Source organism: Ovis aries, chromosome 14 (genome assembly GCF_016772045.2).
Source record: "Ovis aries strain OAR_USU_Benz2616 breed Rambouillet chromosome 14, ARS-UI_Ramb_v3.0, whole genome shotgun sequence".
In the NCBI taxonomy this organism is placed as follows: Eukaryota; Metazoa; Chordata; class Mammalia; order Artiodactyla; family Bovidae; genus Ovis; species Ovis aries.
Genome location: NC_056067.1, coordinates 10,392,512 through 10,412,817, shown reverse-complemented (window position 1 = coordinate 10,412,817; position 20,306 = coordinate 10,392,512). Strand labels below are relative to the sequence as shown.

Genomic DNA, 20,306 nt, shown 5'->3' with positions numbered 1-20,306 from the left:
GGAGATGATCAACTCAAACTTTAAACAGCGTATCTAGTGTGAGGACCTGTTTCAAGATTTTGCTGTCACTCTACAAACGAACACTGGTATCTCCAAATATCCTACACTTCAAATAATTTTATTTACTTCAGCTGCTCACTATGAAACACCAATAAAAATGCGTCTCTTTGGAGAACTACTAACACAGCTGTCAGTTACAAAGATATTCAATGCTTCAGTAACACTCTACCATATGCTCTAAGTTGGATCCAAGAAATCCCACAGTGTAAAACGACGGGCCACTTTATTCTATCCTAGGTAAGGAAAAGATTGAGGTGAGCCCGCTGCAGGGGACCAGGACAGGAGCAGCCACACGATATTCAAATAGGGTGTAAGAAGCGTTACTGTGGAGATTTCACTAACAACAACTGCAATGATCACAAACGCTTCTTCTGGTTTAAGACAGCACTGGTCAGTTCAAATTAATTATCCCAAAGCATTTCATCAGTTCCCTCCTGACAACAATATTAATTAGAGATGTACTTTCACCTCAATTGTCAAAGTTCATTATGTGGGTTTGTTAAAATGTGTTGAAAGCTATCCACATTAGAAATGTTTCCAAGTTTTTCAGTTTCACGTCAATCCAGGGGAAAAGGTTCAATCAATACTATGGAAATAAGATATAATCTATAAATGTTTTAAACTGTAACCTTAAGAATCCAATTTTAAAATAGGACCCTTAAAAAAACCTAAGAAAAAAACAAAATAAAATAGAGCCCCTACTGCTAATCTGTGGTTGTTAACCCCCACAGTAAACACGTACTATGCATCATCGTGCTTTAGCACAGGGTGATCGATCGATCAATATTTTTTTAATTAATGAATGGCAATGACCAAGGCAGTACCCTTAGGACAGGAGGTAACTGAATAAAACTAAATTATTAAAATGCTTGGCCTGACTTAAGCAGGATCCAACCATTAAATCCTGTCACATACATGATTTCATTACCTGTTTTCATTACTACTCTTCTAAAAAGAAAATTATTTGAAGTATGAGAAATCATACCATTTCCTTTCCTACCTTCTCTATGCTAGAACTTAAAAGCATTTCAATCATACTTTAAAAGAATAAACCCAAAGTGTTGCTAACATTTATGTTCAGCTAACTGTTGCCACCTTAATTTTCAAAAGATGTACAACATGCAGGCAGTTATGCTGTATAAAACAAACACTAGGACAAGGAAAGCAAACGAAATTACAATCACGTTTACATATTATCACTGCTCATTAACAGTTCAATTTTGCCCTGCGACTGGTGCTTACGATAATGAAGTGAATTATGCCTAAACATGCTTCTTTCATTTCAAAATCGCTACGACTATGACCCATTCGTTCACAATGAACCTTGTACCTATTTTGTAGCTAATCATCTTAAAATTTAAGTTGAGAAAAAGGCAAATACTAAATCTCTTAAGGAAAGAAATCTTTGAATTACACACTTGTAAAACTTATTCAACCACTAAGCCCTTTTTTTTGTGCATATAACTTTACTGAGTTACTTTCAAAAGCAGACGTACTAGTGAACAAAAAGTTAAAGGCGGAAAGTTGTAGAGCAAACTGAAGCGCCAAAAATTTAACAAAATTGCAGCTTCCTGTAAGATGTCATTTTTTTAAATTATCGCGTCTTAAATTCCGCAACACGCGTTAATTACAAGTTATTAAAACCTACTCCATTCCCAAAAGGGCAACAAAAACCAACTGCTTACAGTGAGGGTTATGATTTACCGGTCGCCAGTTTTCCAATAGCTACTTTGTTCCATTTCCCTATATTTGATACAAAGTTAATACTACAGCACACAGAGTTGATACAAAAAAGTGCCACAACTTCTAGGGACTGGAAGTCGACAAATCAGTGGTCTACACAGCAAGCCCGACAAATAAGACCACATGCTGATTTTCAAACAGAGCAACTGTATTTGGGAGAGTGGGGAGGACTGAGTTCAACTCTAAACTATCTCCCTAAAAGCGTGCCCGTTCCTCTTTCTTTCCACTGCGGGATTATCTTAAGTGTCCCCTAAGCCTGAGAGACCGCTCTGACAGTGTGCGTTAGTATAGTGTCAGACCGGCTGAGACGGATTCAAGCAAAGGATGTCACTCAAAGGCAGGTATTAATAAAAGTACGGTCCTGGCGAGTTATTCCGAGTCCCCTTTGCAACAGTAACCTTAAGCTACTCCTCAGTCACTCGAATCTAAAAGCCGGAAAACCAGCAATCTCACTCACCCCCACCCCACCCCACCCCGCCCCCCAAACGGGGTCAATCAAACTGCGAAAGCAACCTTTAGTGCCACGGGGAAAACGGTGCACCCCCAAATCTTGGTTCGCTGCGGGCAGAGAGGCAACCGGAGGGCGTGGAAGGCTCTGCCGCTCCCGGGCCTCCCGAAGCCCCTCGGCCGCCTCCCGGGACAGCCAGGGCCCCATCCTTACCGCCGGCTCGCCCCGCGGTCCAGCCCTGAGGTTAACCCCTTCGCGCCCCCCGCCCCATACCCTCTCCAGGCCGGCCCGGGCGCCCCCTCTCTGCCGCCCCCACGAGGCGGGGCCCGGCGGGCTCGGGCGCGGGCCGGGCCGGGCTGGGCTGAGGGCGGCCGAGGCGCGGAGGCAGCGGGAGGCTCGGGGCCTAGTCCCGGGCAGCGTGTCCCGGCGCCCTCCCCCACTCCCACACGCTCGCTCAGGGCCGGGGTGCGCCCGCCCGCCCGTCCACCCCGGCGCCCGCCCGCCCGGGGCCCGGGATCTCTTCCTGCCGAGGGCGCCGGCTGGCGGCTACCTGCGGGCTGCGGAGGGCCATGGTGGCCCGTTTCAATGAGCCTCGGCGCTCGTCCGGCTCCTCACGCTGCTTCCCCCGCCGCCGCCATCTTCTCGCCCGCACATACACACTCGCATCGGCCGCCGCGCCTGCGCACTGGCAGCGCTCCGCGGGGCGTGGGGAGGCCGGGCGCGCCGGGCGTGCGCTGCGCATGCGCGGCCGACAGGTGGGCGTGCGCGGCGGGAGCCGGCCAGGGGTGGACCCTGAGCCCGCGCCCCTAGGCGGATACGGCCCCGCCCGCTGCAGACCCGAGCTCCCGGGCCCCGAGGGAAAGCGCGGGGGACTGAGGTGATAACGCCGGAGCGCCTGGTCGGCCCGAGCTTCTCACCACCCTGGAGGCCACCTGGGCGGTGCTTGGCGGGACTCGGGAAGTCCGGGCCGGGAGCTGCGGCCTGAGGTCGGCCCGCTCCGCCGAACCCTTGGGCCGGGGTCTCCGAAGTGCGAACTGAAGATCTCAGAGCAGTCGCGTTTATGGAGGTCGCATCCACCCATTCATATTTGTTCACTTTTCATTCATTCCACAAACACACTGAGCGCCTGCACTGTGCCACGCCTTTAACTAGGCATCGGAGAATATTTTTAAAAAATAAAAACGCACCCGTAAAGCGTTTAGGATTGGGGCCTGGCAAATGGTAAGCATCCAGTGTTACCTATCACACACCTACTTGCATGTGTGCAGACAGACCAGTTTTCGGGTCATTAGTTCCAGGAACAGTGAGCCCCACCTGACCATGCAGGGTACCACCTGCTTCGGCCCCTCCAGCTGAGTCTTTGGGTTCGTCACCCGTGAATGAGGTTAATTAAATTTCTTAACTCACAAGGTTTATGTGAAGAGCAAATTAAATGAGTGTGAACACACTGGCAAAAAAAAAAAAAAAAACTTTAAAAAGCTAGGGAAACAATACTGTATCCAATCTGTGATTAAAACCACATGAAAAAAATCTACCTATATATAAAGACAGGGAGGGATATGAAAACCCATTGATGACTTACAGTGTTTTACTTCTGGTTTTTAACAGCATGTTTTGTTTGTTTGTTTGTTTGTTTTAATGGTGGCACCACTTGATTTCAATACAAGGAGATACATGTGAAAAGGGAAATATGAGCAAGCATTGTGGGGCCCTGGGCTTCCCTGGTGGCTCAGATGGTAAAGCATCTGCCTGCAATGCAAGAGACCCAGGTTTGACCCCTGGGTTGGGAAGATCCCCTGGAGTAGGAAATGGCAACTCACTCCAGTATTCTTGCCTGGAGAACTCCATGGACAAAGGAGCCTGGCGGGCTACAGTCCATGGGATTGCAGAGTCAGACATGACTGAGCGACTAACACGTCATTGTAGGCCCTGCAGTCCTTAGCAGGCCCTTCCCTGGTGGCTCAGACAGTAAAGCGTCTGCCTGCAGTGGGGGAGTCAGTTCAGTTCAGTGGCTCAGTTGTGTCCAACTCTTTGCAGTGCGGGAGACCTGGGTTCAGTCCCTGGGTTGGGAAGATCCCCTGGAGAAGGAAATGGCAACCCACTCCAGTACTCTTGCCTGGAAAGTTCCATGGACTGAGGAGCCTGGTAGGCTACAGTCCATGGGGTCGCAAAGAGTCGGACACGACTGAGCGACTTCACTACCTTCACTACTATGCTTGCAATGAGAGCCAGGGGAGGAAAGCACAGTCAAGAAAGACCTGAAAGGGACTTCCCTGGTGGTCCAGTGGTTAAGAAGCCACCTTCCAATGCAGGGATGCAGGTTCAATCCCTGGTTGGGAAACTAAGATCCCATATGGGCCTTTGTCCCACAGCTAGGGAGCCCGCACTCTGGAATAAAGTCCTAGCACAGCACCCCACCACCACCACCACCACCAAAGAAAGCCTAAAGTAAAATTCCAACACCCGCACTCTCTGGGCTGCGTGAGTTTCAGCAGGTAAACTTTCTTAAACTTTCTGTGAATTTTTTGTAAAAGGAGGTGTGGTAAGCAGAGTCATCCCATCCCCAAAATGTCCACTTCCCTATCTCCAGAACCTGTACAGATGTGACTTTACATTGCTAAAAGGACTTTGCAGATGGGGTTAAATTGAAGACTTTGAGATAAAGAGATTATTCTGGATTAAATGGGTGGGACCCATGTAAACACAAAGATCCTTAAAAAAAGAAAGAAGGAGGAAGCCAGAGAGTCAGACAATCAGAGAAGTTAACAACTAAGTGAGGAGGGAAGACAGAGAGAGTAAGAGAGATTTCAAGATGTTAGGTTACTGGCTTTGAAGATGGAGGCATGCAGTTCTAGAAGCTAGAAAAGACACAGATTTTCTCCTAAAGCCTCCAGAAAGAAGACAGCCTTGCCTACAATTTGTCTTCAGCCCAGTGAATCTTCTGACCTACAGAACTGCAAAATAATTTGTAAACCAGTAAATTTGTGGCCACTTGTTACAGCAGCAACAGGAAATTAACACAGAGGAATAATACAATCTACTTTGCAAGCATGTTGCCAGGAGGAAACTAATGTATCTAGCTCATGGAATATGGTGCCTAGCACTTTTTAACTACCAATCAATTAGTGATAAGGGACTTTTTATTATATCCCAGGGAAGGTACAAGTTTTCTCCAAGGAGGTAACATTTGAGCTAAGCCTTGATAGCTACCTCTTGAGAGGGGCCCCATATTTTCCTATCTAAACCAATGGCTACATGGTCTGACAAGCAGGAGTTAATTCTTGGGTCCAAGGGGTTGGACTATTTCAGTTAGACCTATCCTACCTGGAAAATTATTTTCTGGAGCTCTGATAGTATAGAAGAGTACCGGTAGCTGTGTGACCTTGGGCAAGTACCTACCTCTCTAGACTTCAGTTTCCTCCTCTGTAAAACAGGAGGGATGATACCTTTCAGGAATGTAGTGGAAATGAATACAATAATAAAACATATGTAAATTGCTTAATAAGATGTTCAGCATAGAGCAAGAACTCAATAAATGATGGAAATTATCATTATCCAGACTTTGGAAAGGAAGATAATGTTAACAAGGGCTCAGTGCATTTGACAGGATGTTATTGCCAATAATAAAATTCAAGCTTTCTAAGAAAAATTGGAATTTGGGGAGACATATCCACCATTGTGAGCTGAGCAACTTCTCCACATTTAAAGACTTTTCTGATGAGATTAATGGTGATAGTAACAAATGAGGGTTGTCGCCTTTTTTTTTTTAATACTAATGGAACATTTCAACATTTGAAAGGTGTGCATAACTCACTGAATCAGTATTTTCCAAATGACCCATGTAGGATGTTATAAAATCACGCATGAATAAAAGATCCATTCAAAGTACTAAGATAGACCAGTGGGTTTTAATCTAACAGAGTTTGAAAAGTTCATTGAGATGATTTCACATTCCACTTTGCAGTTTTCCTTTAAGAAATTTGCTTTTCACAAGCAACAAATAAAAATATACACAATTACTGAAAAAAGCCCTTTCTAATTTTTTTCTTTAAAAAAAAAAAAAAAGGGCCATTCCTTTTTGAGAACTATACTTTTTAGGAAAAAACTCCTCTCTGCCTTCCCAGCTGCATGCCCTGTGTGAGGCTGGATTTTCTTCACACTTCAATTCAAAGCAACATATCACAACTAACTAGTCACAAGCAGGTATGAGAATGCAGCTGCAAGATACAAAACGATGTTACTCTTCTCAACACCATTCTGTTGTTGTCGTTTTGAAAAGTTATATTTCCTTAAAAATATTTTCTTTTTTACACTGATACACAATGAATTTATGAGAAATAAGTTGTCATAATTTTTATAAATATTTTGGTTTTCATTCCTAACTGGTAAATGGCAATAAGATAGAATTCACAAAAACAAAAGTTTTGGGGATCAGCAATAATTTTGTAAAATGAAGAGAAATCTGAGGACTTCCCTGATGGCACAGAGGATAAGAATCTGACTGCCAATTCAAGGGGACACAGGTTCAATCCTGGGTTTGGGAAGATGCTACATGATCCAGAGCAAACTAAGCCCAGGCGTCAGAGTATCCAGCCTCTGCTCTAGAGCCCATGAGCCACAGATGCTGAGCCCACATGCTGCAACTACTGAAGCCCGATTCCCTAGAGCCTGTGCTCCACAACAAGAGAAGTCACCACGATAAGAAGGCTTCACTCCACAACAAAGAGTAGCCCCTGCTCACTGCAACTAGAGAAAGCCCTCGAAAAACAGTGACGAACCAATGCAGCAAAAAAAAAAACGCGATAAGAGTTTTGAGAAGGACAACTCGGCACCAGGCAATTCTCCCACTTCACTTTTCATGTGCCCCTCTGCCTGCGTGCAAGTTCCTTTCCCCTTACTCCCTCAGATCTCTGGTTCTGATGGCCACCAGCCCCCAAAGGACTTTTCTGAAAGGACGTCTTCTCTGCCCAACCACGGTCTCTCCTGTTCTGTCTTTGTTTTTCCCTCCACAGCACTTCTCACTAAATGACAGTGTGCAGAATATTTATTTTAGGTGCGGATTATCCATCTCCTCCACTAGACTCTAAGCTCCAGGAAACTTACCGTTATTCCCTGATATTTTTACACACCTGTAACCCTTCCAGATGTTTGGCAACCTTGCAATATATATTTTTTGAATGAATGAACAAGTGACCATTTTTAATTCTCACAAAGCCCAGTGAAATGAAGATTATTGGTTTCCCCATGTGGGGGCTGAGGAAGCTGAAAGAGGGGCTTCCCTGATAGCTTAGTCGTAAAGAATCCGCCTGCAATGCATGAGACCCCAGTTTGATTCCTGGGTCAGGAAGATCCACTGGAGAAGGGACAGGCCACCCAGTCCAGTATTGAAAGCTGAAAATAGTCAAGCCACCACTTTGGTTTTTAAAGCAGTTTCATGAGATAGAACTATAGTTTTGTTTTTTAAGGTTGATTTATTTATGGCTGCACTGGGTCTTCCCTTGCTGCGGGCAGACTTTCTCTAGTAGTGGCAAGGGGGGCTATTCTGCGTTTCAGGGAAAGGGCTCTCCAGCCTTCAGGCTTAGCAGTTGTCACATGCGCTTAGTTGCTCCATGGCATACGAGATCTTCCTGGACCAGGGATCAAACCCATCTCTCTTCATTTGCAGGCAGATCCTTAACCACTGGACCACCAGGGAAGCCCAAACCACCACTTCTTTTTTTTTTTTTTTTTTCAAATCACCACTTCTAAGTGGGGTGGATTTTGATGAAAAAAAAAAAAAAAAGGTTTGCCAAATGCCTGCTTGGGATCTGATTTGGAAATTGAGTCAAACCATAAAAAGACATTCACATTTTTTCTTTTTTTTGGTCCCACCATGTAGCACACAGAACTTCCCTGACCAGGGATTGAATCTGTGCCCCTTGCAGCAGAAGTATGGAATTTTGACCACTAGACCACCAGGAAAATCCTTTTTTTCCCTCTCTCTCTTTTTAAAAATTTTATTTTGTTGAAGTATAATTGATTTAAAATGTTGTGTTAATTTCTGCTGTATAGCAAAGGGATTCCGCTATACATATAGCTGAGTCTTTTTTCATATTCTTTCCCACTGTGGTTGATTCGGGATGCTGGATATAGCTCCCTGTGCTCTATACTGGGGCCTCGTTGTTTATCGATTCTCTATACACCAGCTTGTGTCTCCTAACCCCAAGCCTCCAGTTGCCCCTCCCCCACCCCGCCCCCCCGCAACTGCAAGTCTGTTCTCTATGTCTGAGGGTCTGTTTCTGTTTCGTGGATAAGGTGATTTGTGCCATATTTTAGATTCCACATAAAAGCGATATTATATAATGTTTGTTTCCCTTTCTAACTTCCCTTAGTGTGATCATCTCTAGGTCCATCCATGTTGCTGGAAATGGCATTATTTCACACAAAAAGACATTGTTGAGACAATCTAGTAGTGTGGGTAAGGCCTGGAGACCAGGGAATTAACTGCCAACAAATGTATTGGGTGTGCTAGTGAAATTGGGGCTGTTCTAGAAAACCCCACATCCTGTTTCAAGGGATGTTGATGAGATATGGGCTTCCCTGGTGGCTCAGATGGTAAAGAATCTGCCTACACTGCAGGAGACCTGAGTTTGATCCCTGAGTCAGGAAAATACCCTGGAGAAAGGAATGGCTACCCATTCCAGCACTCTTGCTGGGAGAATTCCATGGACAGAGGAGCCTGGCGGGCTACAGTCCACGGGGTCACAAAGACTTGGACACTACTGAGCGACTAACACGTGCTGAAATATATCCAGGTGAAATGACAGGGTGTATAGGGTTTGCATGAAAAATGTTTAAGGCAAACAACAACAACAACAAAAAAACCAGGGAGGAAAAAGGAGTAAGTGAAGCAAACAAGATGAAATCTTGAGAACCATTGAATCTAAGATATGGGAGTATCTGGTTAGGTCCTCTGAGAAGCAAGAGGGAAAGTGGGAAGGGGCTGGGGGCAGCGGGGAGAGAGTTGGACAGGTGCCTGGCAGGGCTGTCCCCTGGGCAGGAGTGGGGATGGGGAAGGGCTGGGTAAAAGCCCTTGAGCCAAATTTGTGCATCCGAGTAATCTCATCCTCCTGTTCCAGGCAAGGAAAGAACCTGCCTAGTAGCTGTATGAGTTTCCTAAGGCTGCTGTGACAAGCAGATGTTCTGAGGGAGCATCTATTTCAGGCCTCTCTGCAGCTTCTGGTGCTGCCGCGGATCCTCGGCCTAGCGCTTCAGCAGTCCAGGCGCTGCCTGCGTTGTCACGTGGCCTTCTTCTCTCTGTGTCATTTAATAAAATCAGCTCTGGGGGTTTTTCACCCTAGAACAGAATGGAGCCTCAGGTTGTCGCCCTGGAGCTCCCCTAATCATGGCTTGCTCTGCAGGGCATGTTATCTCAAGTATGCTTAATCTTTAAACATTGACATCAGATTCAGCCCAGCACCCTGCCTGAGGAAGGAAGGAAGGGAGCAGATGGACCAGGAAATGCAGGTTGCTGCCTCTCAAATCAGCTCCTCAAAGGGCGTGTTCATGCGTTTACTTCTCCTTTTGCCCTTTTCTTCTGAGTGGCAGAACTCATGTAGTTGAAGTCTCTTCTGGAGCAGAACACCCACACAATGTATTTCCTCTCTCCTCTGTCATACTTATTTCCTCATCTCTGCCCTACCCAGGGTTGGGCACTGTCTCCAGACCACAGAACAGGTGCTGCTATCTTAAAGGACCTTGGCCAGGGGGAAAGTGCTCAAGAAGAGGAGTAAGCCAAGGTAAGAAGTACCAAGGGTCTGGATTGACTCTGAATCTCTGAAGGAATCATTGATTTTCTATAACTCAGTTCTCATATAGGAGGAAAGTCCAATGTGTCCTGCCAGCCTCACAGGACAGATACTGAAATGGACTGGCATGATGAAAGGAAGCTTATATCGTGTAGACTAATCCATTAGCTGCCATGCGTTCATGTTACCACTGAGTTAGAGAGGTGACATCACTATTTCATACCCTTTCATGTTTCTTGATCCAGTCACCCCTACCAACCTTTCCCGTTCATCCAAGAAATTCTTATTTTTCATTGATATTCATCTAACATTTTTTTTTTTTTCTGCAAAACAGACAGCTGGTGCTGGAGGAGAGATAGGATAGCTTTCTTTCAGTCTTCTTTAACCTAGAAAAATAAGTATCCTTTCTACTGTCAAGTGAAGATTGATTACTGTAATGCAAGAGTTTTGGGGGGACTTGCCTGGTAGTCCAGTGGCTAAGATTCTGCACTTCCAATGCAGGGGGCCTGGGTTCGATCCCTGGTCAGGGAACTTAGATCCCACATGCCTCAACTAAAAGTTTGCATGCCAAATCTAAAGACTAAGCATGTCACAAATATATTTGTTTAATACCTTTGTTTAGCCCATAGGAAGCATCCTGATCAGGCCCACCTGTGAATGATTGCAGAAAGAAATTTACACACCCCTCCGGAGGCAGCCCAGACCCAGGAAGTGTCTGACTTCATTCCCTCCCCTTTTAGTGTAAAAGAAGTCTGAATTCTAACTCAGGCGAAATGGTTCTTTGGTGCACAAGTGGGCCCACCTTCTTCTTGGTTTGCCATCTTTCCAAGTAAAGTTGCTATTCTTTGTCCCCAAAACTCATCTCTTCATTACTGACCTGTCATGTGGTAAGCAGTATGAGCTTAGACTCAGCAACACCAAGATAGATCAGAGCCCAGTGAGAAAGACAGCCTTGTAATGCAGCCGCACATGGCACACCAAGGTTCTAATGGGTGGGCAGCTTGTGGTCGTATGAGAATCCTCGCTTTAGAAGAAGCCAAACAGGAACTATAACCAACATCCTATAATAGCGTGCGTGCTCACTCGCTCAGTCATGTCTGACTCTTTGCAGCCCCATGGACTGTAATCTGCCAGGCTCCTCTGTCCACAAGATTATTCCAGGCAAGAACACTGGAGTGGGTTGCCATTTCCTGCTCCAGGGGATCTTCCCAACCCAGAGACTGAACTCTCGTCTCCTGCATCTCCTGCATTGGCAGGTGGATTCTTTACCACTGAGTCACCCGGGAAGCTCATCCTACAATAAACCATAATACAAAAGAATATAAAAAAGAAAGTGTACGTATGTATAACTGGACACATTGTTGTACACCTGAAACTAACACAATATTGTAAATCAACTACACGTCAATTAAAAAAAAGCAGATTTCAGCAGAGATAAAAGATGGAGAAATGGAGAGACAGAGACAAAGACGGGGTAAGAGACAGCTGACAACGTTTCTTGAGCCCCTGGATACAGCAGCTTGAAACTCCAGACAACTCAGGTTTCCACATGAACTGAGTCCCCCAGAGACACTTTGTGAGCTCCTGGATACAGCCATGCCTGAAGCTAGAGAAAGCTCATAGCCTTCCCAATTAAGCCATCCTGAACAGGATGCTACAGAGGAGCTAGTTAACAGGGGAAATAATGGAAAGACATTGATGTGGTGGAACCTGTTAGCTGATGTCACAGGTAAGAGAGGCAATGTGATCCTAATGCCATATGGATTTCTGATTTGTTTTAAGGGGTAGAGGAAACAGTCTAAGATGAGGTGTTTATAATTAGAACTGAAATGGAGTAGGACCCAGTGGCGCCCTCCATGGTACACATCCTTTCTGTATCATTTCTTATTTGTAAGAAATAGGCTTCATTCAGCCCTCTTGACCTTCCCTGAGTTCCAAAGGGCAGATTTAGATAGTTGCCTATCAGGGAAGGGAAAGAAAGTGTGTTGCCAGGCCCTTCTGTTCATGGAATTCTCCAGGCAAGAATGCTGGAATGGGTAGCCATTCCCTTCTCCAGGAGATCTTCCTGACGCAGGGATTGAACCTGGGTCTCCTGCATTGTAGGCAGATTCTTTACCATCTGAGCCATGAGGGAGGCCCAGGGGATGCAGAAACAAGCAAGGAGCAGCCAAGAAGCAGTAGTGTAGACATGGGGTAGGGTCCTGGTTCCCCCTCAAACAATATCTCTGGGTTCTTCTGCAGAAACTAAGGCCCCCACCCAGGTGGATAACTTCAGGCTGGACACGAGATTCCTGGAGCATCACCCTGTTACCTCACTACCAACCAATCAGAAGAAAGTCACGACCCTGCAACCCTCACCTAAATTTTGCCTATGAGAATTCTTCTAACAATCATCAGTGAGTCCGGATTTCTCTGAGCATGAGCCACCTATTCTCCTTGCTTGGCCCTACAATTCATCTTTCTCTGCTTCAAACTCTGACATTCTGGTTTGTTTGACCTCACTGTGTGGGGCGCGCGAACTTGCCTTCGGTAATAGAACCCCTCTGGTTGCTTGGTCTGGTGAGAGAGAGAGACACAAACCAAAGGATTCACAGTTCTCGTTCAGAGGCACAGTGCCTCATCTTTTTCTTTATTTCCATTAGCAGGGCTTTGTGAAGAACATACCCGTACTGACTAGGCCACATGCTGGCTCACATTGCTCTACTTCTGAGTTGAATGCTCCAAGGCTTAAATTTCAGTTCTGCCCCCGCCCTCAACAAGAGATTTAGTTTTTCTGTCTCTGTTTCTTCATCTCGAATCATGATTTATGAGATGCATCTCCATCAAGGCCATGAAGACACATCAAAGCCCAAGGGCTCTGCATGATGCCTGGTCCATGATAAGCGCTTTATAAGGGGTGGAAATTACCATGATCATTCTGGGTTCTCCAAACAGACAAACATTTTTTGACTAACTGGCTTGTGACATGGATTGTTTCTTTCCAATTTAAGATGCTTTCTTTTCACAGAAGTTTAAAAAATAATAAAAGGGTAATTACCATTGGGTAGGTAATTACTATGCTGTGCTTGCTCTATGATTAAATAAAAGTGTTTTGCATATAAGTTAGTGTTGCCACTATTAGCAGTATTGATATATTAGTTATACAATAATTTTTTAATCTATCAGCATATGCAGGTTCTGGGGAGGGCAGCCTCCCAGGAAAGAAGAGGGGCACCTGACCACATTGCCCCCACTGCAGGCTGTCCAGGGACTGGGACTCTGAACTTCCACTGCAGGGGTAAGGGTTTAATCCCTGGTCGGGGAACTAAGACCTCCCACATGCTATGCCATGCAGACAAAAAAGAAAAGAAAAAAAATGCTGCTTTTCCAAAACCATTGCCGTTTTACCGGTGGTAGCAAAGCAAGTTTGATAAAGAGTAAAGAAAGCTTTGTATGCAGAGCCCTGGCCACCTGCAGGCTTGAATATATTTTATATTAAGATTTTTTAAAAAGGGGAAAGGATAGACAGTACACATAGGACCCTAGGCTGAACTCGTTCAGAATTTGGCTCATGTAGTCAGTTCCCTGAGTCTGTTTTCTTGGGGCTGTTATGTTAGCCTTCTCTACAGAATGGAATGAATAGAAAGTGTGTGTAGATATAGATATAGATATAGAGAGACATTTATCTTAAGAAATTGGCTCATGCGATTACAGAGGCTGGCAAGCCCCAAATCCGCAGGATTGGCTGGCAGGCTGGATACCCTGAGAAGAGCCAGTGCTGCAGTTCACGTTTGAAGACTGTCTGCTGGCAAAATTCCCTCTTGCTCTGGGGAGGTTGGTCTCTGTGCTAGCTGGGCCTTCACCTCATTCAAGGCCCACCCACAGGACGAAGAGCCTCTTGCTATACCCAAAGTTCACCGATTTAAGTGTTCACGTCATCCAAATAACACTTTCACAGAAACACTCAGAGTAATGTTTGACTAAATATCTGGGCACTGTTACCCAGCCAAGTTGACATCTATAATTAACCATCACACATGCATTAACCAGACCAAGATTCTAGATACACAAAACTGAGAGCCAGACCTTAAAACATAGTAACCGCATCATGCCACTGTCCTCTGTGAGGAATCCTATGGAGGATTCTTTGACATCTCTGTGACATCTTTCCAAGTGGGTGATGGGAGTATCACCAAATCTTTGTCAGAGTTGATGAGACACAGAAATCTTTTAGCTTCCTGTTTCCTAAAAGGTGTTATGATGACATAAAATCTCTACAGTTACTTTTGTTTACTTTAACAATTTTTATTAATTTTGGCTGTTCTGGGACTTTTTGCTGCATGCCCTCTTCTCTAGTTGCAGTGAGTAGGGGCTGTTCTCCTTTGGGGTGCAAGCGCTTCTCATTTGTGATGGCTTCTCTTGTTGCAGAGCACAGGCTCTAGGGTGTGTGGGGTTCAAAGCTTGCAGCTCCCGGGCTCTAGAGCACACCTCAATAGTTATGGTACTTGGGCTTCGTTGTGCCAAGGCATCTGGGATCTTCCCAGATTAGGGATTGAACCCATGTCTTCTACACTGGCAGGTGGATTCTTTACCCCTGAGTCACCAGGGAAGCCCTCTATAGTTATTAGCAAGGGGGGGGGGGGGCCCAGGCACAAACAATCTTGAGAAACCGTGGGTTAACCAAAGCTGTGTTAGTTACTCAGTTCAGTTCAGTTCAGTCAGTCACTCAGTCATGTCCAACTCTTTGCGACCCCATGAACTGCAGCACACCAGGCCTCCCTGTCCATCACCAACTCCCGGAGTTGACCCAAACTCTTGTCCATCGAGTCAGTGATGCCATCCAGTCATCTCATCCTCGGTCGTCCCCTTCTCTTGCCCTCAATCCTTCCCAGCATCAAAGTCTTTTCCAATGAGTCAACTCTTCACATGAGGTGGACAAAGTACTGGAGTTTCAGCTTTAGCATCATTCCTTCCAAAGAAATCCCAGGGTTGATCTCCTTCAGAATGGACTGGTTGGATCTCCTTGCAGTCCAAGGGACTCTCAAGAGTCTTCTCCAACACCACAGTTCAAAAGCATCAATTCTTCGGCGCTCAGCCTTCTTCACAGTCCAACTCTCACATCCATACATGACTACTGGAAAAACCATAGCCTTGACTAGACGGACCTTAATTGGCAAAGTAATGTCTCTGCTTTTGAATATACTATCTAGGTTGGTCATAACTTTTCTTCCAAGGAGCAAGCGTCTTTTAATTTCATGGCTGCAGTCACCATCTGCAGTGATTTTGGAGCCCCCAAAAATAAAGTCTGACACTGTTTCTACTGTTTCCCCATCTATTTCCCATGAAGTGATGGGACCAGATGCCATGATCTTCATTTTCTGAATGTTGAGCTTTAAGCCGACTTTTTCACTCTCCTCTTTCACTTTCAGCAAGAGGTTTTTTTAGTTCCTCTTCACTTTCTGCCATAAGGGTGGTGTCATCTGCATATCTACGTCCAACCGTTTGCAACCCCATGGACCATAGCCTGCCGGGCTCCTCTGTCCATGGGATTCTCCAGGCAAGGATACTGGAATGGGTTACCATGCTCTTCTCCAGGGGATCTTCCTGACTCAGGGATGGAACCTGGGTCTCCTGTATTGCAGGCAGACTCTTTACCATCTGAGCCACCAGGGAAGGGTCCTAACCAAAGTTAGGTAGGTGTCTTTAATGGGACTTTCAGAGGCTATAATATACAAATGTAGCCTGCTGTGAGTCTCCAAGAGGAAGATCTCACTTTAGAGTTCCCTGAACATTTCCTGACCAGAGCGCCTCTGGGGCAGCCGCATAGGCGATAAGGGTGAGGCAGGTCACGCTCTCAGGGACAGCTCATCCACAGTATAAGGAACTGAGACTTAAGAGATAAAATCTCTTGTCCAGGTGGCGTGTTTCAGAGTGAAAGCAAAAAACCACATTCCTGAAGCACAGCCCTGCGCTCCGTCCATGTGGCCGAGGTGAGATCCAGTCCCTGTTCTAAAAGCAGGAGACACCAAGCACAGCCTTGTCTGAGGCTAATTAGTTAGGAAGATCAGACTGGAATCCTGGTCTCTTGAATTTCAGTCTGGAACAAAAAAAGAACAACAAAAAAAGAAAGCCCACAGCATTGAGGCACTTAGAACTGCAGACAAGAGTGATATTTTTAGTGCCTTTAGGTGACCCCTGGGAAGATGAATCACTGCTATGGCACGCCTGGTCAAAAGATTCCGCTTAAGCCAAACATGAAGTCCCAGCACCAGCGGATGCTGGAGACGATTCAAAGGGTCGGGCCACACCCTAGGACTTCCTGCCTCCTATCAACAGGAAGTGCGCAGACGAGGATCACTTTCCCTGGATGAAGCAGGTATGTGGCCCTGCAGAGGTTTGCTCGGAGACCTCGCCAGACTTCTCAGGCCTAAGTCTTTGGCTACCCCTGTGCTGAGTTGGACTCTAACCAGAGGGACGCCCCATAGTTCAGGTTTGGTCAGTGCAAACCGGGCACAGCTGTTGGAGATCTGGCAGACTCGTAGCTCAGGAAAGCCTGCAGGGGCAGAAAGGAGACAAAACCGTCTAGAGAGTAGTGATCCTCAGTCAAGCTTGCCTTAGACTCCCTAAGTAATTGTTAGTTGCTCAGTCACGCCTGACTCTTTGCAACCCCATGGACTGCGGCCCACCAGGATCCTCCGTCCATGAGATTTTCCAGGCAAGGATATTGGAGTGGGTTGCCATTTCCTTCTCCCAGGGGATCTTCCCAACCCAGGGATCGAACCTGGGTCTCCTGCACTACAGGCAGATTCCTTTTTACTGACTGAGCTACAAGGAAGCCCCTTAGACTTCCTAGGAGGGTTCATGAAAACACGCATTGCTGGGCTCCACCCCAGGATTGGCTGAGTCAGTGGATCTGGGATGGGGCCTGAGAATCTGCGTTCCCAAGTTTCCTGGGATGCAGATGCTGCTGATCCAAGAACCACTATTTGAGGACTGCTGCTCTAGAGCGCCCTCTGAAGGATACCCCGAGGTGTGCACACAGAATTGCTCCCTTGGCAGGCCTGAAATCAAGGCTACTTTTTTTTTTTAATGCTACCCTTTTAAAAAAAAATTCTTTTTAAAAGAATGCTTACCCTTTAAAGGGGCTTCCCTGGTGGCTCAGAGGTTAAAGCATCTGCCTGGAACGCGGGAGACCTGGGTTCGATCCCTGGGTCGGGAAGATTCCCTGGAGAAGGAAATAGCAATCCACTCCAGTCTCTTGCCTGGAGAATCCCATAGAGGGAGGAGCCTGGTAGGCTACAGTCCATGGGGTCGCAGAGTCGGACGCGACTGAGCGACTTCACTGGGTCTTCGCTGCTGCACAGGTTTTCTCTAGTTCCATGGAGTTAGTCTCAGATGTGGTGCTCCAGCTCCTCATTGTAGAACTCAGGCTCTAGGGCTTGCAGGCTCAGTAGTTGTGGCGCACTGGCTTAGTGGCCCCGTGGCATGTGGAATCCTCCCAGATCAGAGACAGAAACTGTGTCTCCTGCACTGGGAGCTCGGAGACTTAACCACTGGACTACCAGGGAAGTCCTATTCTTACTTTTTTAGAACCCCAATTTTAGAACCCAAGGACGGGGGTTTCTAGTCTGAATCTCAACCTGTAGTTATCTGGGAGACCAATACAGAAAACTGAGAGAATGGGGTGAATTACTTGCTATTTTCATTTTTTAATTAAAATATTTATTTATTTATTTGGCTATGCTGGGTCTTTGTTGCAGCAGGTCAACTCTTAGTTGAAGCATGGAAACTTCTTAGTTGCCGCTTGTGGGATGTAGCTCCCTGACCAGGGATCGAACCTGCATTAGGAGCTCAGAGTCTTAGCCACTGGATTGCCAGAAAAGTCTCTGCGGTAAAGTATTGCTTTGATATTTTAAACAAATGTGCTGAGATAGAATTCATACATCATACAATTCAATGACTTTTCATACAGTCACAGACATGTGGAACCACAAACACTGTCAATTTTAGGGTATCTTCATCACCACAGAAGAAACCCATATCCTTTAACTCCTGCACCCCTGTCTCCTCTCATCACACCCCTCCCCTAGCCCTAAGCAAATACTAACTCACTTTCTGTCTCTGAGTTTGCCTGTTTGACCACTGCCTGTAAACGGATCACACGATGTGGTGTTCTTTGTGCCTGGCTTCTCCAACTCAGCATAGTATTTTCAAGGTTTCGTCCATGCTGTCACCAGTGTCGAGCTTCATTCCTGTTCGTGGTTGAGTAATATTCCATTATCTGGTATTTCCATCCCAGCAGTGCCTTCTGGGGGCATAACATCCCATGCAGGGAATGTACATGGTGGCCATTTTCAAGCAGTTGAAAGAGCTGGGTGTGAGCTGGCCAACTTAGGTTAAAATCGAGCTCCAGGAGTAGCAGGTGCCTCTGGGGTTCAACATGGACCTGCCCTCCTCTGATTCTGCTTCAGGGCTGGCCGCACGCTGACAGGATGCCCCTGCGTCACACATGGTGCTTCTTTCTGCCCCAGGGAAGGAGGGTGGGCGCTCTCTGAATAGCTGGCTCTGTGAGCAGGGCAGCCCTGGATGGATGTCACCAGGGCCTCTGGGAGCGCTCACCCTCCTTCCTTGGGCAGATGTGTGACGACACACGGGCTACTGTGGGACTTTCCAATTCATTGATGCCCCTTGAAAAAGGTGCCATCTGTCACCCCTCAACCTCCAACCTAGGGCATCTTTGCTTTTGCCCCCGTGTAGGATCTTAATTCCCTGACCAGGGATCAAGCCCATGACCCCTGCACGGGGAGTTCAGAGTCTTGACCATGGGACTACCAGGGGAGTCCACGGGGGCCACTTGTGATGCCCTCAAGGAGCAGGATATGGCAGCCATGTGGCTGTTGCTAGTCACACCTGGGGTACTTGCTCTGGGAGACTTTGGCTTTCATATAAGAAACTTGGTAAAGAAAGACCTGGAGACAGAAAAGGCAGATTTTTGGTGGCTCAGATAGTAAAGAATCTGCCTGCAATGCAGGAGATACGGGTTTGATCCCTGGGTTGGGAAGATCCCGTGAAGAAGGAAATGGCAACCCATTCCAGGATTCTTGCCTGGTGAATTTCATGGACAGAGGAGCCTGGTGGGCTACAGTCCACGGGGTTGCAAAGAGTCTGCCAAGACTGAGCGACTAACCCTACTGCCTTGGGGGAGAGAGAGAGACCAGTGGGATCGGGGGAGCAGAGCAGAAGGAAAAAAATGAGTGGGGAGGGGCCCCAGCTGTCTCAGGCCCTGACATGTAGTGAGTCTCGGGGAGCTCCTATCTGGCTGTGACTGAGACCCAGGAGAGTGCTATTTCCATCAGCCCAGTCAACCCTCAGATTCGTCACCAAAAATAACTGCTATGGCTTTAAGCCACAGCTTGGGGGTGACTCACTACTCAGCCATAGTTAAAGCACCCTGTGAGCAGCTTTTCCTCCTTCCTGGTCTCGCTGGGCTTCCTGGGCCATGAGACCAGCTCCCAAGGTCAGCCACCTGCCTCCAAGTCCTTGTCTAAGGTTCTCTTTCCGTTCAAGAGGACCCAAATGGATGTGGACCTTCTGGGGAGGAGAGGTAGTTCAATGTGGGTAATATAATTAGTCCGAGCTTTGGGTGCTTCATCTGGAAAATGGGAGGCGTCTCATTTCTAACCTAAGATTCTTCTGGAAGTTAAAGAATCCAGGAGAATTTACCATCTGTTAGTTGGTATTCCATCTGGGGCAGCTTAGTGGCTCAGAGGCAAATCTGAGGCAGGTTCTTCCCACCATTCTCCCAAAGCTGAATTACCAAAGGCTCAAGGAGGCAACCACGGTGTTGGCGTGGCTGCTTGCTGGTGGAGGCTTTGAAACCCCTGCAGGGCATCAGAGCTATCTATCTGCCTCTTCTTGGGCCCTCAAGGCGGTAAAGCAACTCTGTTCTTACAGAAATGCTACTGTATCTTTCTGATAAAGATAACCCATTGCTTGTTTTTCTTTTCTAATCAGATTATCCCAACTGACACAAATTTAAGCAAATAGTTTCATTTCAGGTCACAGGACTTAGGGCTGTCATCAAGAAACTGAATGAAACTTCTGGTAAAATACAATAATTAGGAGCATAGTGAGAGCTGACTGGGAATGCCCTTGCCTCCCATGACACCGAAAGGCAGTCTGGTTAATTTCCAAATTATATTTGGGCTCAACATGCAAAGGGGCTCTTTTTCATTTGGGCAGAGAAAATAGGACTGAAGATTACAACAATAACCACACAAGACTAGGGC

The 20,306-nt window shown here is 46.5% G+C and overlaps 1 protein-coding gene and 1 non-coding gene across 2 annotated transcripts in view; one reads left to right on the top strand and one right to left on the bottom strand.

Moving 5' to 3' along the window:
• The window catches only part of USP10 (ubiquitin specific peptidase 10), a 63,675-nt gene extending 60,657 nt beyond the window's left edge, over positions 1–3,018 (bottom strand). Inside the window, exon 1 of the mRNA XM_027977691.3 lies at positions 2,802–3,018. Coding sequence (XP_027833492.2) covers positions 2,802–2,993 — 192 coding nt within the window. The 5' untranslated portion in view covers positions 2,994–3,018. The remainder of the gene's footprint in view (positions 1–2,801) is intronic.
• A 7,478-nt stretch (positions 3,019–10,496) lies between these two features.
• Positions 10,497–10,569, top strand: TRNAG-UCC (transfer RNA glycine (anticodon UCC)). Its single transcript has one exon. It is a non-coding gene; the product is annotated as a tRNA-Gly (tRNA).
• Positions 10,570–20,306: the final 9,737 nt, after the last annotated feature.